The 17,371-nt window shown below is 36.5% G+C and overlaps 2 protein-coding genes across 2 annotated transcripts in view; both read left to right on the top strand.

Moving 5' to 3' along the window:
* LOC129754733 (cyclic nucleotide-gated cation channel alpha-3) overlaps nucleotides 1-17,371 on the top strand; it is a 708,907-nt gene that overhangs the window by 60,129 nt on the left and 631,407 nt on the right. Inside the window, exon 2 of the mRNA XM_055750948.1 lies at nucleotides 10,484-10,527. The gene's annotated coding sequence lies outside the window, so the exon portion shown is untranslated. The remainder of the gene's footprint in view (nucleotides 1-10,483; nucleotides 10,528-17,371) is intronic.
* On the top strand, nucleotides 2,119-10,515 carry LOC129752698 (uncharacterized). Its single transcript, XM_055748470.1, has 2 exons — nucleotides 2,119-2,644; nucleotides 10,484-10,515. The coding sequence occupies exons 1-2, from the start codon at nucleotides 2,119-2,121 to the stop codon at nucleotides 10,513-10,515; spliced, it is 558 nt and encodes a 185-aa protein (XP_055604445.1).

The following is a 17,371-nucleotide window of genomic DNA, read 5'->3' on the forward strand; positions in this document are numbered from 1 at the left end:
CATAAATCCTAGGTCGTAGTTTTTTAAAGTTCTCATCCAGGAAAACGGATAAATATATTACAATTTTAGAAATAAAAATAATCAGGGATGAGAATGTCATCCAAAAGACAGTCGGGATCGTGACTGTCGCATAACATTTTCCAATGAAATTCGAAAATGTCTCAATGACATTGACGGTCATCCAAAAAAATGTTAAACGACTGGAAAAAATGTCATTCAGTTTTGCAATGACAGTCGCTCAGAAAAATGTCATCGAATTATTCATCCCGATAACATTTTTGACTTGTGGCAGTCGAAGATTCTGTTGATCCTCTGACTGTCGGAATGACATCTTTGAATTTTGGATTCCGTGACTATCATGGAACAATTTTAAAAATGTCATGGCTTTCTAATAATGTGTCGCAAGTTAAAATCTGATCATTTTGATTTTCCGGATTTCAGAACCGGTCTGATTGGCCGTGACCGGGAGCAGATGGCCCCGAACCACTTTTCTTATCAATTCCCATCATGTACAGGCCAAGAGCTTTCTAATGATGTGTCGCAAGTTAAAATCTGATCATTTTGATTTTCCGGATTCCGGAACCGGCCAGATTGGCCAGCCCACATGGCAAAGTCAGCAAGGAACCGTTTTGACTGTCGCGACATTCATTTTTATGAAATTTCATCAAGATTCCTATGAATGTCACGTTTATATTCTGTGACATTCAAAATGTTAAATGTCGCCATAACATTTGCCAATATGAGTGTCATCGTGTAACCGGAGGCGGTCCGGTTGGGGGAGTTTTTAAAAGGGGTAGGTAAGTGGCCGATTTATGCGCCACTCCCCAGAGGGAGATCTTCCACCTGTTTTGCTTTGCCCGGCTATGAGACCTATCCGCAGGGCGGGTATAGTCCTTAGTTTTAACCCAAATAAGATTAAGCCCCCAACTGTCCCTGGGCAGAGATGTTAAAATCGCGAGTCTACATACTCGCACTTTGCCCTTCTTTGCAGAACGATTTTATTTCGTTAAACTCAATCTGCAATGATGCTATCTAAAGTTCAACTCGGAAAGCATCAGGAAGTAAGCTTCGGGTAAACTCGGCAGGAGTAAACAGCAATCGGGAGAAACATCAGCGAACGGTTCTGCGAATTAAAGAAAAAATCGTTTTCGTTTGGCAGCCGAACACATCAATCGGACAACGCATGGGGGCGTGGCTAAAAGTGATAGATACAAGGGAACGGGAAACGAGTGAGAGAAGGGTGCGAGGAATGTTAACTCGGTCCGTCGGGCAACGATCGCTCGTGAGCATTCGTGTACGGTAAGCTTCGTTCTGTTGTTTCATTGGTGTGATTTTATTCCTGCGAGGAGGGGAAAACATCAACTCGGAACTGTTCTCTTCGTTTTGTGTGCAATCACGTCATGATTGGAACGAAGATAAAATCAATCTGCACACAACAAGTTAAACTCGCAAAAAATCAGCCGAATGATTCTTTCCGAGGCGAGTTTAAACACCGCTGTCCCTGGGATCCTCAACAGTTGATCGATGCCAACCGAATGTTCGGTGGAAAATTTAACAGAATTTGAGAAAAATTAATGCTCGGTTGGCTAAGAGAGAAACTCTGGAAAATAACGCAAAATTATCATAGGTCAACCTCTTCTGACCGGGATACCCTAGATTGCTTTGGAGGAAGGAACGGAGGTTGGAAACCAATGTGGTGGAAAGAGAGGTGATGAGAAAGAAACGTTGCAAAGGTAGTAGTAAAGTTTTTGACGTAGAATTACGTCTTACGGCAACACTATAGGGGGGCAAATTGAAAGTTGCGATCGGATCTCGCGTCACGAAAACTTTCCAACTCAAGGACATCTTTCCTTAAAGACATTTCAAGCCTGCTCATCGTTGATTGGCTGGTCGAAAATGACAAAAAACACGGACGCCACGCCCCTTGGTATGTTTTATTTTTCCCTTCCTTCGAAAGATATAAAAGTAAGGGGTCTCCGGTCGACCGGTTTCATTCTCAGTTTGCCCGTTGAGCAGTGCAATTCGATCTGCATACGGACCCCACCAGCGGTAATCCTATGCAGATCGTTTTGCTGTCAAACAGTGGCAAGTTGCCACAGTACGAAAAGTGCGGAGACCATGCATAACCAGCACCTACCTTGTCACCTACCATCCACGCCACCTACGCCACACACCACCTACCACCCACGCCACACGCCACCCACGCCACACGCCACCTACGCCACACGCCACCCACGCCACACGCCACCCACGCCACACGCCACCCACGCCACCTACCACCCAAGCCACCTACCACCCAAGCCATCCATCACCCACACCACCTACCATCCACCATCCTCGCCACACACCACCTCTACCTTCCACCCACGCCACCTACCACCCACGCCACACACCATCCTTGTCACCTACCACCCACGCCACCTACCCACACCACCCGCACCACCTACCACCAACGCCACACACCCCCGCTACCTACCACCCACGCCACACGCCACCATCCACCCAAGCCACCTAACCCACCATCCTCGCCACACACCACCTCTACCTTCCACCCACGCCACTCACCACCCACGCCACACACCACCCTTGTCCAGGGATGGAAAAAAATCTCTTCAAGCGACTTTTGAGCAGGGAGCGACCAACCGTAGGACACATTCAAATCGCCCTAGCAAGCGATACTCTCTGCTCTGTTACTGTTATGTGGGGAGATCTCCGAGAGTGACGAGTTACCACAATCTTAAAAAAGCAAGATAAAAAGAAAGTCCTTGATGAGCGCACTCGCTATGCCTTCCAATATCGTACATACGGATTGTTGTGAGTGGTTGCAACAAAATGCGAATCTCTAAACGTACAGATCCTGACTCAGCACAGATCGCGATATGTACAACATGCGATCGGATCCCATCATAGCGTTAAGATTGTGATTTTTCGGAAGATTCAAAGAGTAGCTCTTGCTCGCAACAACATTTGTGTGTTGCTTGGTCGTTTGTTTGGAATAGTACGCAACGGCAATTAATTAGATAAGCCTTGGAATGTAATATATTAAGATGAAAAACAATTCAAACGATGACGGGGGAAGGGGGGGGGGGGGGGGGGGTTGGCGGAAGGTGTGGAAAACTGGGGAAAACTGTTGCAAGAAGTAAAAAAAATCCACAAAAATGAAAGAAATTTCGAAAAAAATTGAAATAGTTTTAAAAAAAATTACATTCAGAATCTATTTTTTGATATTATGTGTTGAAACGGTGTGCTAAATTTCAGCACTGTTTTTAGACTTCCTTTCTGTTTGATGCCCGATGGTTACCGACGAAATTGCAAGAATAAAATTGCATACAACTCGTTGCAAAAATCGAATTTTTCACCACACGGTAACCCTCGTTCGTTAGATAAATCCTCGACTCGTGCTGGAAAATCTACTTTTCGCAACTTGTAGCATAAATAAAAAAAAAGATATATCTATTTGAAAAATCATTGAGATTTCAATTTCTGAACTACATATTTACGTTGGCTTAGGTGCAGAATGTTAGTTACAAATTCTGTTCCATTTAAATAATACATGGGAACAATATTATCAGTGTCTATGTGAAAAACCTGATAACCTGATTCTATTTAAATAGAATTTTGCATCCTGAATCCAAATCATGTGTGGGATATTGATGAAATCAATCAATCATAACTTATGAAACAACAATCTTTAAAAAACATGAAGTAAATTCAAACTAAGTAGTTGTACTTAATTTATAATAGAATTTAAATTCTGCATAACTTTTTAATTTTCAGAACAAGTAAAGAACTACGAATATTTTGATTTATGCCTTAAAATAAGCGTGGTTGAACATTCTTTCAACATTAACATATAAACCAAACTAAGAAAAATCATGCAAGAGAGACCCTTTCCAACTTTTTCTAAGAAGTCAAAACTACCCGCGTTCTTAGAGAAATTTTATAATTCAATTAAAACCTTTTATTTGAGCTTCTTCGAATTATTCAATAGTTTTACCAAAAAGTCCAAATGAAATTTAAATAATTTTACTTGTTTTTTTCAAGTGTTGAACTTTGAATTCCAGTTTCCAGATCTAGTAGAAAAAAACTAATTGTCCATTCAGCGCTTTTTAATTATTCTTGACACTTCGAAGGAAGGAGAATTTGGTAGCGTTGGGTATCTCATTTAATCTATATAATAACATATCAGGTTTGAGCTGATTTTTGGGTTTTATCAGTTAAAGGTAATTTCGATTGAATATCGTAAAATAAACGGAGATATTTCCACAAAAAAGAGTTAGGAACCAATCAAGCAATTAAAATTGTGCCCTTATTTGTGTGAGGATTAAAAATCAATATAAAATATCTCAATTTAATTGTATAATTCATAACCTGACAAGATTTTGAATCTTTTATTCTAGAATAATGAATTAAAAATGCATATTTAAAAGAAATGAATAATAACTTAAAGGATTCTTCGAAATTGATGTGTTTGTATTTAAACAAAAAAAGTCTAATAAAAATTTTTATTTGATAATTTTGGTTTTTGCAGATCTAGATTATTCATTTTTTCGAACTTTTGTTTATCAATTTTGTAAGACGAGTTCTCATACTCGAATATTCACTTGCAATATGAACTTCTGGATGTCATTGGAATTAAATTGTTTAAATTGAATCAAAATTTAACCTTTTATTGAACATAAAACAGAATAAACGACTTTTTGGCAATTTCAGATTATTTATAAAAAATATCTTATTTTTTATGTGGACGTAGGTCCGTATTGGACCTTTCTTTAAAATCATATATCGGAGAATCTTGAAAATCACGAAGTCTTGGCGAATGCACTAAGTAAGAAAATCAGATACAGGCATGTAGACATGATTGTAGCCCAAAAATCACTTTAATGTTAACTTTCAATATTGAAAATTTAAACATTTATTTGAATTTTAATTGATTTAAAATTTTGATGGACCAAAAATTTAAATCCTACATTAAAAGTAATTTTTTTCAGAAGAAAAGGTGTCGTGGTCGTAAGAAATTCGAAATGAAAATTAAAAAGAACATGCCATACTGAAAATATCAAAGTCAAACAGTTTTTTGCAAAATATTCACACATTCATATATTTGTAAAAAAAATCCATGTTCAGAATACAATGAACAATATACAATTTAAGATTTTAATTTATATTCGCATTAACATTACAAAAGTAAGCAGCAGCTTTCATTTTCAAAAGTGTGCTTCTGATTGATTATGTTATAAGAAGATGCAAATTTATTAAATCAAAATTATTTTAGAAAAAAAATTAATTATTCCAAGAAAGTGTAGCAAAGCGCATCGGGTGTGCTAGTATACAATAAACATAAAACACAAAACATTTAACAAAAAAAAAAAACATTTTCATAAGTATGTATTTTAATTGATAAGGGTTCCACGCCTCGAAAAAAAATCTGTGAAGTTTGGCGGTAGATTTTTATAAATATGGGAGTTTCATGAAAATGGTTTATGAAATCTAAAAAGACTTGACATTTAAAATAATAGTATAGTAAAAAGGTATATTTGAGGTATCAAATCAAGGTTTTAATAAAGAAAAACTAAAAATATCAAACCCAACCTGCTTTTAGAAAAAAACGAATATGTTCTTCAAGTTTAGACGGTTAATATCACTTCGTATCACGGAATCATTAAATCATCCTAATTTAACTCAGAAAAATTTAATTGAGTTTTCAAACTGTTAACAGTTTACAACAAAATGAGCAAAACTTTATCTTTATGTTAATATGTAGCGAACTGGTGGTGATACCTGTTCAAAGATTTAATGAAATATCATTAAATATCAATTAAATGAACATTTAAAAAAAAGAACACTTTCCCGGTGATTTGTGGAAACTTCCAGCTTCCTGGCAAAGCTTTGAAATTCCAGAAATTTTCCGGATTTTTCCTTATTCCCAATCACCTCATTTTAGCCAACTTGATTTTATTCCAGTTTTATCAGCTTCTGCTTGGAGCTTTCATACAAAATTTAAAAAAAATCATATTAATACCAATTCAAACTAATTATTAATATAAGCGCTATGGTGATCTAAAACAAAGTAATAAATTTTGAATCAATCAGTTAAAAACTCCCATGCCCGTGCGCTAAGCCAAAAAAAATTCTTCAACATGTGCTGGCCGACAGTTGAACTTCCATCCACGTCGTCTGCCATATGTTGTTGCTTCGTTTGCGCCATCCGATTCGGATCCGCATGGATCTGTGTATGTAAGACACTCACTCTCAGCGAGCCAAGCGTACGTTGCGATTGGTTAAAGTTCGCTAGCAAAAAGGGTAGCTTTTCTCCCCGAGCTACACACAGTCTCAAAATGTGTTTGTCGGTATTCAACCATCATCGTTTCAATAAAGATCTACTATCGAGGGGATATGATTTTGCTCTCGGTTTGTACAGATCGCGACTTGTACACTTGACGACTAAACGTTTGTCGGATCAAAATCCTTTCGTTTCCATCCCTGCCCTTGTCACCTACCACCCACGCCACCTACCCACACCACACACCACCTAAGACCAACGCCACCCACGCCACCTACCACTCACGCCACCTACCACCCACGACACCTACCACCCACGAGACCTGCCACACATTACTTACTACCAACGCTTCACCACCCACCACCCAATCGACCAATTTGCATTGAAAAGACAAGACTCTTTCAAAGTTATTTTGGCCCTGAAAAGGGCCGTTTGTTGAGTTTATAATAATCTAGTATCTAGAATTATCAATAATCCCACCTTAAAATGTCGTTTTACGCTAGTAATTGCTGGACGGAAAAAGAATTGACTTAGAGGGAATGATAAATTTGGGTATCAATTTTTCAAAAGAGCTTATGAGTCAAATATAAATAAATCGAGTAATCAGCTGAGTTCATAAGTAATATTTTCCTTGGAAACTTATGGAGCTGTAAAATTTTAAAAATAATTATCTCGAACAGCGATATTGGCACTATCGCCCTTTACAAAAATCGATACCGAATTGATACTGATTCAGAAGAGACGCATGAGGCAGAACTTTCAGGGAGATTTTTCTCTACTTTTGCAGTGAGTCAAGCTTTTCTATCAAAGGCAGCGGTGAGAAAGCTCAAAATTTCGGCACTGATAGGTACTAGTTAGCTTGCAAGCGTTTGATTTTAATGTTGAAGAAATCGTTGCCTATTCATAGGCGTTTAATACTATGCGTTTCTTTGCTACGGATAGTTTGCATGCAAGAGAGCATTTTGCGTTCTTCTGTGCCTATCAAAATCATATTGATCATAGTGATTATGTGTAAAATAAAAAAAACACTTTGCTGTCACAAGTTTGACTTATGGTATCAATGTTTAAAAAACTTTGTTTTTAGCACGACCATTGTAGTGACTCTGAATCATTGACCAAACGAGAATTGCATATAAGACAACAAATGTACATACTTGATATATATTAACGCACATTTTATGTGCGTCATCTTTTGCTAAGAGTTAAGCGTATGGATGAAAGGGATCAGTTGTTGATTTAGCAGATTTTTTATTGAAATTTGATGAAAAACTGTGTTGTATAAAAAAGTATTGCTTCAATTTTTGTCTTTTTATGCAGCGTTTTTTTTAATCCAAACGTTGAATAAAAGAAAAAAAAACAGATTCAAAATTCCTTATTTAAGAACACTTGATTTATTAAATGCCAGCACTATCATTAGAAGCTTTCTCGCAGGCGTTTGATACTGAGCTTGCATATAATTTGCTTAGTAACAAAACTTCAATTTCTAAGCCATGGGTCTTGACACCACTTATATGTACATTATTGTACATGCTTATATTTATTTCGCCTTTAGTTATGCAACTGAATAGTGCTGAATAATGTTTTTACGGCCAACCACTTGTTTGAAATTGATTAACTTTACTTAAAAAAATTTAAATTTATTACGAAAAATACATTGGCACAAGATAGGCTGTCGTAATTCTACGTTAACATTACGGTCGTGTCTCATATACCACCTCTTAAACTTTTTTCCTCGAAAACATGTTACCATGACAGAAGTGACGTCACTACCGACCATTTTTGCGACGCATTTTGCCTAGAATAAATTGAGCTCCCTGACAACGACGCGTCACGACGTAGGGTTTGTTTATGTTTATTTCCCTTTTTTCTCTCCTACGTGCAATAGTGTGCGTTCTTTTGCGCCACCTTAGTAAAAGTATACCTCATTGGTTGGAAACATCGGAGCCAACCCAACTCAAAAAAGAAAAATACGCCCGATAAAATGTGAATTCCCTTCCTCTGAAATTTCCAGTAAAACTAAATATTATCGGTAGAAAAACGAAAAGAGTTTTGTATTCAAAATATAATTTCCATTGTACAAAGTTTATTACAATCTTGTATTCGGGATTCAACTCTTTCTTGCTAGCTAGCTTCTATTTTTAACTCTACACCCTTGGTGCGGCCTACTCTGCAGATTTTTCCCCAAATTAACTTCTGAGCTACCTAATTTTACAATCTATTTTTAGCTGGAACTCAGGTGCGGTAAAGTAGTGCGTATTCTAATCGAAAAACGGCTCAGTAGTTGGCTGGCCGGCCATGGACTTGACGGCTAATAACGACAACCGTCTTAAAAAAAAGCAACTCAGTGCAGAAAAAAAATGATTGGTCTAGATCCAAGACTCGAACTCAGGTCATTGGATCGTAAAGCACCAACGCTGACAACTAGGCTGTCAGGTGGCGGCAAATTCGTCTTTGGACCAATCAAACTACATCACATGCGCATGGATAAATGTTTCATAGATGAGTACTCACTCTTAGAGATTCATGGGGCTGGTGTTTAATTACCCATCGAATCTACCGTTGCTGTGCTGCTGTCGCTGTCGCTGCTGCTGCTGCCGATGATGCTGCTGCTGCCGATGATGCTGCTGCTGCTCATGGCACGGTTACAACCGCCAGTGGATTCACCAGCGTGCTTCACCGGATGTCGACGTCGTTGTTGAGGTCTGGTCGATGCCGTCGGCGTCCCGATGAATATCGTAGTCGTCGAGCCGAAAACTGAAGCCGTCTTGCGTGTGCCGCTCAGGGGTAACGGTTGCTATCCGCCTTGCCAGGTAAATTTTTTGACGTTTCGGAGTTAGGACAAATGTATGGCCGTTTTCAAAAGCTTTCCAAAAGCTCCCTAACTAATCGAAACTTTTCTATGGAGGACATGGTGTCGCTAGTGTTTGCTTAATAACTCCAATTCCGCCTGAACGTACCACCGTTGTTGTAGGGGTGGAGTTTCGGCTGGCGTGTTTTGTCACGAGTCGGTGATATGCAGTACCGGAAGTGTGATCTGAATCTGCTTTTTGGGATTAGAATTAGAACACGCTTCGCACTAATAACTTTCCGCAATAATTTACCTAAGGATTTTCTGAATTGCACTATCAAGAAAACTCCTATGATTCTGAAGCACTTTATTGGCGAATGCTTCACTATACTACGGGGGAAAACGATAAAATTAATTCCACTGAAAACTCAAAGGGTAGAAAATTCACATTTTAAGCTCTACCTTTAATAAGAGCATACGACTCGCGGATTATAGTACCCGGTCCTGCCTCTACCACAAACTAGGACAAAATGGACGAGTCAAGGTATCAATTCCTCAAAAGAAGATAGCGAGTCCATACATTTCTTCAAAACCGAAATTCGTGCCGACTCTCGAAGTCACGACTTTCTCCGAAAAAACATTTCTTTTCAAAACTCAAATTTTCGGTTGCCCATCCCGAGGCGTCGAACGAAAATTGAGAATCGAAGTTCGGCTGAGATATAAACTTAAAAGAATAAAAAGAAGAACGTCTTCCCTCTCTTTGGATCAGATTCATACACGGACAAAGCATCCCAAACGGTCATCGCCCTCTAAAGGTGTTGCATATATCAAATTTAGAAAACCCCAAATTTAGAAGATAGCCGCCCGCGCTAGGCAACAGAACTCATTCAATATTGCGGCGGCTAAAATGACTAAGCGAGGACACAGTCTCTTGCGGAAAAGCTTTTCTGAAGACGGCGGCAAATTTGAGTACTGTTTGTGAGTGATTGATTATACGGTGGGTTCTCTCTTCTAAATTTCTCGATAAAATAATGTCTTCGTTCACGGAGTTTTAATAAAAGTTAACGCTAAATTGAATTAAGAAAGAAATGAAATTTCTTAATTTTGCTACCTGTTACAATCGAAGCAACGACCGACTGTCATCAGCTTAGCGTAACATTTTTTTCCATGACTATCACAATCTCGATGCAAGTTGTGACATTCATCCCAAATGTTATTTGACATTTTCTCGAGGGAATTTCTTAGCGATGACATTCACAAAATCCAAAAAGGACATGACTGCGACAGTCGTTTTCGTACTGATGCATGTCGCTCTAGGCTTCAGAAAAATGGCAAATGACATTCGGACAGTTATCTGAAAATAATATATCTTTAGAGTTATGACTAATTTCCATTTATTCTATTTTTTTCAGGTTTATCTCAGATTAATAGCGAGTCATCCTGAGGATTTGTTAAGGTTTGTATATAATTCGTTTGCTTATTTATGAAGGGCTTTTGAGTTTTACGCTCAAAACTTCGCATGCACACAACGAAGACTATATGGATATTTTCCATCCCAATTTTTTATTTCATTCATTGTTGAAAGCCAATCCCGTTATTTAAAGTCTTAAAAATAATGTTTGTAAATTTTTAAAGTATTGAAGTATTTATCAATTTTAATGAAGTTTTATTTACCGTCAAACGGGGCATCATGCAACAGCGGGGTTTGATGCAACATTTTTGTACCACAGCAATGATATATATAATTTCTAATTTTGTATAACATTATCAAGTTATCTTTTAATGATTACAAAATGATGATGACATAATCTTTTACATCTTATATTAGTATTTTAAAGTGTTTCATTTTAATTCAAAATTTAAAAAAATCCATCAATAAATAAACAAATTTTAACATTTTTCGATGCCGTTAAAAACTTTACCGAATATGACGAATTGGCTTAATGATATCACTTACAAACTTTTCAATGGTTTAATGATCCTTTTCCAACACTGTTGGTGTAAAAATATTTTTCGAACAATCACCTTTTTTTTAAATAACTATTTTTCTAATTCAGGTAACTGCCTGGGGTAAGATGCAACAAAATGCTAATCAAAGAAACACCTTGTAAATCTTGTTTCCATATGCTCGAATATGATTGTTCTGCATCACGCATTTGTCAAGATTGAAATTTCTTTCATTGAGTTGAGACATTTATTTTTATGATTAGGCTAGGAGAATTTTTTGTAGCATTTTTTTACCCCTAAATGTATGCAATATCCATATGTTCCGAAAAAGTGTAAAAATTAATTTTATCAGATCTAGGAATTAATGCATTAGGTGTTTTTATGCGTTATGGCTTTTATGGCATCAAAAATTAATCAAAAACAATACATTTACATACGTTTTCAATAGATTTTTCATAAAAATCTAAGTTTGTAGCAAGTTACCCCTTTTTCTGAACATAGTGAAAATTGCATGCTTTTAAAAAATTAAAAACAACTGAAGAAACCAATAATTTTTCTGACTACGTCAGTTTGACGTTCCACTAACCTTAAAACTTTTTATGAATGAAGGGTATGATTATCCGTGGGCGTGAGTTTTTTGGAAGCCATTTAAGTTGAAACGTGTTGCATGTTGCCCCATGTGGGTCATGGGGAAACGTGGGAAACACTACATATCTTAGCTGTGTATTGAGATGAAAATCTCAATCCAACTGTCATTGTCGTCGCTTTGCGAAAGCATATGAATCCATGTGTTGTTGATTTATGTACGCATAATTTGCTTCTTTTCATTAACTAGCCTTAAAATATATCTAGGTACGTACATATTCAATAAAGCACCCGCAAGATTAATTAGTGGAAAACCTAATGTTCATGACAAAAATATGCTCATGTGCTTACGGTCTTAATTTTGTTGTGCTCTTCCACATGGAAAAGGAATTTTCCATAAATTCTCAAAAAATCACTCAAATGCAACCAATTTGCAAATCATAGTTTGTGGGGAATCTTGGGTGTCTTGGGCCACCTATATTTGGTGTTTTTATACACGTTCATAACTAAAAATACATTTATCCTATCTGTAAAGATTTCTCATGCCAAATGAATAGTTGGAAAAATATTTTGTCAATTTTACTCATGTCGATAGAGTCGAACATAAATTCTATATAAGGATTTTGCCAAAACGTTCGTGAGCCGGGTTTTTGAAATTATTTGATCATATACAACTCTCTTTTTTCATCTAAAATAACTATCAAATAACACACGGGATCAAGAAATTTCAGTTTTGGGTCAATTATAAAAAAATACTGTTTTTTTAACAGTCAGAACTCGAGAAAATAATTTACTAAAGCTTAGTTCTTTTAGAAATGGGACAGTTACGAATGCCTGTATCTCAAAAACCATTCGTTTGAACGAAATACTTTCTATGAAGAAAATGAAGGTAATGTTATGATCTTTCATGAAAAAAATTGAAAAAAAAAATTTACCGTTTTTTGTTAAAGAAATTTCTACTTTATTCTTGGTATCTCCCATTGGCTGGCGCACACTTTTTTCAGTCATGGTATTGATCAGTTTCTCCAACTTATACTTCGTAAAATCTATATTTTAGGTGGCTCCACCCTCCTTCTTCAATTTCTGATACTTTTCGTTCCAATACTTCTCTTTTAAAAGAAACTGGAAGCTTTTTTTAGTGGATACAGTTGTTTCGAAATGAACAAATTTGATTATTTTTTAAAACATTTTTGAACGTTTTTTTTTTGGTACCAAGTTTAACAGCTTAAGAGCTTTGGAACTATCAAAAAATGGTTGTTTGAGGTTGGATTTCAATGAGTCATCACTAGGCAACACTTTCAGCTTATCGGATAAAATTGTTTTGGACATTTCAGCGATCTACCCTTAGTTTTTCGTTTATTGGAAATTAAAAATGCTGGTATAAGACTTGACTTCCTTGATGACCCTTAACCGTTGTTGCCGATCATGTGCTTCACTCCAATGCTTGATTTGAACTTTGTGGACATTATTGACAGTGTTTGCATACTTATTCACCACAAAAACTCAGTAATTCTTTGAATAATGAACGGTTTTGTCAGCTATCAATTTGATAATGACGAATTTTAAAGGAAACTGTGCAAAATTATTTTTTTTATTTTTCTCTTGCATCGTACATATCTAAAAAACGCGTAAATTTTAAATTTTGAAAAAAATAAGTCGAATAGTACTTTTTACAGGCAAAAAAATGCTGTCAATTTTTTTAATATCCAATAACTAGTTAACGAGCTATTGACAAATGAAAGTGTCCCATTTCTAAAAGAACTAAGCTTTAAAACATAAAAAAACGCCTAATGATACGTTAAGTAATAAAGAAAACTATACCATTTATCTCTTCATTTCATCTTTTGTAATAAAGAAGTTATTGATCAAAGAGAAAAGTGGCACATGATACCCCACTCTCCCTTATTTAAGTAAGTTTTTACTGAGCCCGTAACAAGTCTATAATTTCCTGGAAAAGGATTTTCTGCGCATCGAAAACAACGCAAGAAAAACCTTCTATATAAAATCTATAGTTTGATGGCCACCGCCATGTAACGAGAAATTCTTTTCCACCCCTTGTTGTGCCACCAACCGCCCCGATAATTGTCGTCCGCTTAAACGTCATCATAACCCGGTAAGCACGTGATTAATTACCCATGCTCTCGGACCACCGATAATGATGGCCAGCAGCGATGATCGTCATGATGGAGATGATGACACCGGCAAAAGAGCCACCATTACGCGGGACCAACCAGCGATTACTGCAAGTTTTCCACGTAGAAAGAGGAAAAAAGAAGAAAAAAAAGTAGGTACCAACATCCATCTATCCATCGCCATCCATCCATTCACCCACAGCGCCAAAAAGTGTCAAAAAACCGTACAAGAGTGGAGCCCAAGTTTAATGATTGATGTAAAAGTGCGATAATTTCCACCAGACTGAAATACCAATCGGCGTCATCCTCGGCGTCGTTCGTCGTTTGGCGTCGCCCCTCCGAGGGACGGATGGGTTCATAATCAGGTCCAACCTTTGAAGGATGATTGTCGGGGGGATGAAGCGGGGACTTTTATTTTCTTTTTTATTTGAAAGATGAGTAAATCTCCTGCACGGCGACGACGACGTGTGAATCGAAAGTTTTCCCGGAACATGGAAAAGTTTTGCCCCGTCATTCACCGTTCGTCACGTCACGTTACGTGGCGTTGGTTTTGGAGGATGTGGAAGTGGGAGGTTATCATTTCCTACTGTGCAATTTATAGATGGTCCAATTTTATGCAACGAACCAATAAATAAAAGATCGATTATGTGTTTTTTTGTTTTATGATTTTTTTTTCCGAAAGTTACGAAAATATTGCTGTGCATCTGAATAGATCCGTTTTAATCCGATTATTTTTGCGAAGGGAACCGTGGGAAACAAGGACGTAATTGGAATATCATAGTATACGTCGATTCAAAAATACTAGTTAGATTCAATATGTGAGTAATTTGAGTCTAATGTGTTCCTCTATGGTTGAACATTAAAAAGTAAATAAAAACGTTGAAAAATCCATTTATATGAAAAATGTAGGGAAGATGCAGGCTATACGCGCCTTTTAAGCAGAACACTGATTTAATCAAATATTACATCAAATATGTGTACAAAAAACGATATACACGTGTGCAGCCATCTGTTTTCTTTACATTGGAGTAATTTTTATGGTTAAAGTTCTTTCCGTTTTCGAGAAACCGATTTTTTATAACTGTTGTCTAAAATGCCGAGCCTCAAACCGTGAGGGCTTAATACGCCTATTTATGTTTTGAACTAAATTCCTGTTTTTTTGGTACTATTTTCATATAACTTCATTGAAACTGCTAGAAAATAATAACTTCCGTACAACATAGCTGAAGTTTTATAAAAATCTATGTATATTATAACGCTATGGAATAAAACAAAAGTTAGGGTTGCCATACTATGGAGACAGTTCATCCACGAGAAAAACTTTATCAAATGTGTTTTTAGATCTTCAATTCTCTCTTAAGATGTTAATCAGAGCTTAGATTTGAAGTTTCAATGATAAAAATCATTTATTTATTCTATTTAACCTGTTATTTAAGGATAGAGGCATTTTACAAACATGATGGGGGCTTACAAAAACACTCTCTTATTCCACCTCACCCGCTCTTGAGTGTCAATATGACACTTTTGGAAGTTTTATAACTTTATTCGGGTGCATCTAAATAAAAAGTTTTCTGGGACCCTTATTGAATTCAGAAAATCTTCAATTTTGCATCAATACTTTTTTATGGACGCTTCCTGAAAACCTTGACAAAAAAACCTTGAGTGTATATTTGACACTCCTTGTTAAAATCGCTTTGTTCCTTCTGCTACTCAATTTGTACAAAATTTATATAGTTTTGAAATCTTCGAAATGTATCTCAATTTTTATCTTAGCAATATTCAGTTACGACTATTCATTTTCAGCTCATTCAAAATATTTAAAAAAAAAACTGAAAAATGACTATAGACCGGCTACCACATGGACTAAAATAGCTTAACTTAGTATCTAAGAAAATTGGAGCCAGAAGCTGTATGTTTCATACGAGGAAAGATATATGTTTCTTTAATTTGTCTAAGATCGAAAAATGTAAAAAAAAATGCCGTAAAACTGTTCTTTTCAATCAATGAACCGTCGAAATTACTTTAGTCACAGTAGAAAATCTTCAAGAGTTATTCAAAAAGTTGACGTTATTTGACACATTTTCGTATCTTTAGATTCTCAAAATACGGAGCACAGAATTTTTGACGAACTTTTTTTAAAAGATAGTAGATATAAAGATGCTTATCCCTTAACATTTTTCATTTCAATTCCAAAAACTTCCTTTCTACAAAGATCAGCACCATCTACTGACGATAAAAGACAAGATCTCTCTAAAACTGTGTTTGATGATCGTAGCGTGTCAAAAATGACGTTTAACTCTGATGCACTCTGATATGTGTTTAGTCAATTTAAATTTAAAACTATGCATAATGCATTGTCAGTTTGATGCTAATGAAGTTTATAAAGCCAGAACATATCTAGAGTTGCTTTTGATAAGGTCGCATGAACCACATGATGTATTTCGAGAAAATTGATGTTGACGTTTTGAATACCAGTCTTACCAATGAAAATCTACTTACGACGACCTGGGGGCATTCATTTATTACGTAACGCTCCTATGCGGGGAAGAGAGTAACTCCAACGTTATGAATTGTGACATAGAGGATGGGGAGGTATGCTCATCGTTACGCAACGATTTTTTCCTTCGAAAATTTTTATTTTAATCGCAGCTATTTTGATGTCATGCAATTTTTGCAGGGAATGATCAGCAAACAAAGTTTGTTTAATTTAACAGCTTTAAAGCCGCAGCCCGTGGCGTAGAGGATAGCCTTCAAGTCTTCTAAGCCAGCGAGCATGAGATCGAATCCCGGTCACGGCATACATAGTACACTTTCTGTGGGTTGGTGGTTTCAGCATTTGTAAGATGCTAGCCATCATTCGAAACATAACGCTTAGAGTTAAGAAAAAGGAATCTCTTCGAGGAAACATCAAATTTCATTGAAATCCTGTATGTGTTTGCATTCGAAACATGATTTTAGCTGTTTTGTATCTTTACCTCATGAAATAACCGTTCAGAAAACGAATATAAGACCCCCAAGAACTCAATTTCCCTTTATAGATTTCTGAATTGCAAGGTTTAAACATTCCTACGAATATTTTTGAAACGAAGTATATTTTCCATAAAAGATGTGCTCGTTAAGCAAAATAAAGTAAATAAAGACCATCAACTGACAAGCAAGGAGTAACTCGGAATAAGACAATCAAAAAGTGTTTACAGAGAATTATCATCAAGTCTGTTTAATGGAGTCTGGTCAAAATAGGTAAAAACAAATATGAGTGAGTTGACAGTTGATCACCAGTCTCTATACAATTTACTTCGATCGATTTCCTGTTGAGCTGGATCGGTTTTGACTAGTTTCAACTTGCTTCATTGAACAACGACCTGACTAGTTTCGATCAAAACATTGGCTAATTGAACATCTATCAGTTGACAGAAACCATTTGAAACCAATTTTTACTTGCGATTGAACTAAGCTATTATTGAGCCTATTAATAAGCGATCGGGACGGATGTGTATGTTCATCTGGAGTTATTTGAAAAAATATGAACAATGCTTCTATCAAATAGTTACATGAGGAGATGCCGCTCTAAGACATCCGGAGACTATCCATTGCAAATTCAATTGGACGTTTCTGGACTTTCGACACCTCCGCCCG

The sequence above is a fragment of the Uranotaenia lowii genome, chromosome 3, assembly GCF_029784155.1.
Source record: "Uranotaenia lowii strain MFRU-FL chromosome 3, ASM2978415v1, whole genome shotgun sequence".
Taxonomy (NCBI): domain Eukaryota; kingdom Metazoa; phylum Arthropoda; class Insecta; order Diptera; family Culicidae; genus Uranotaenia; species Uranotaenia lowii.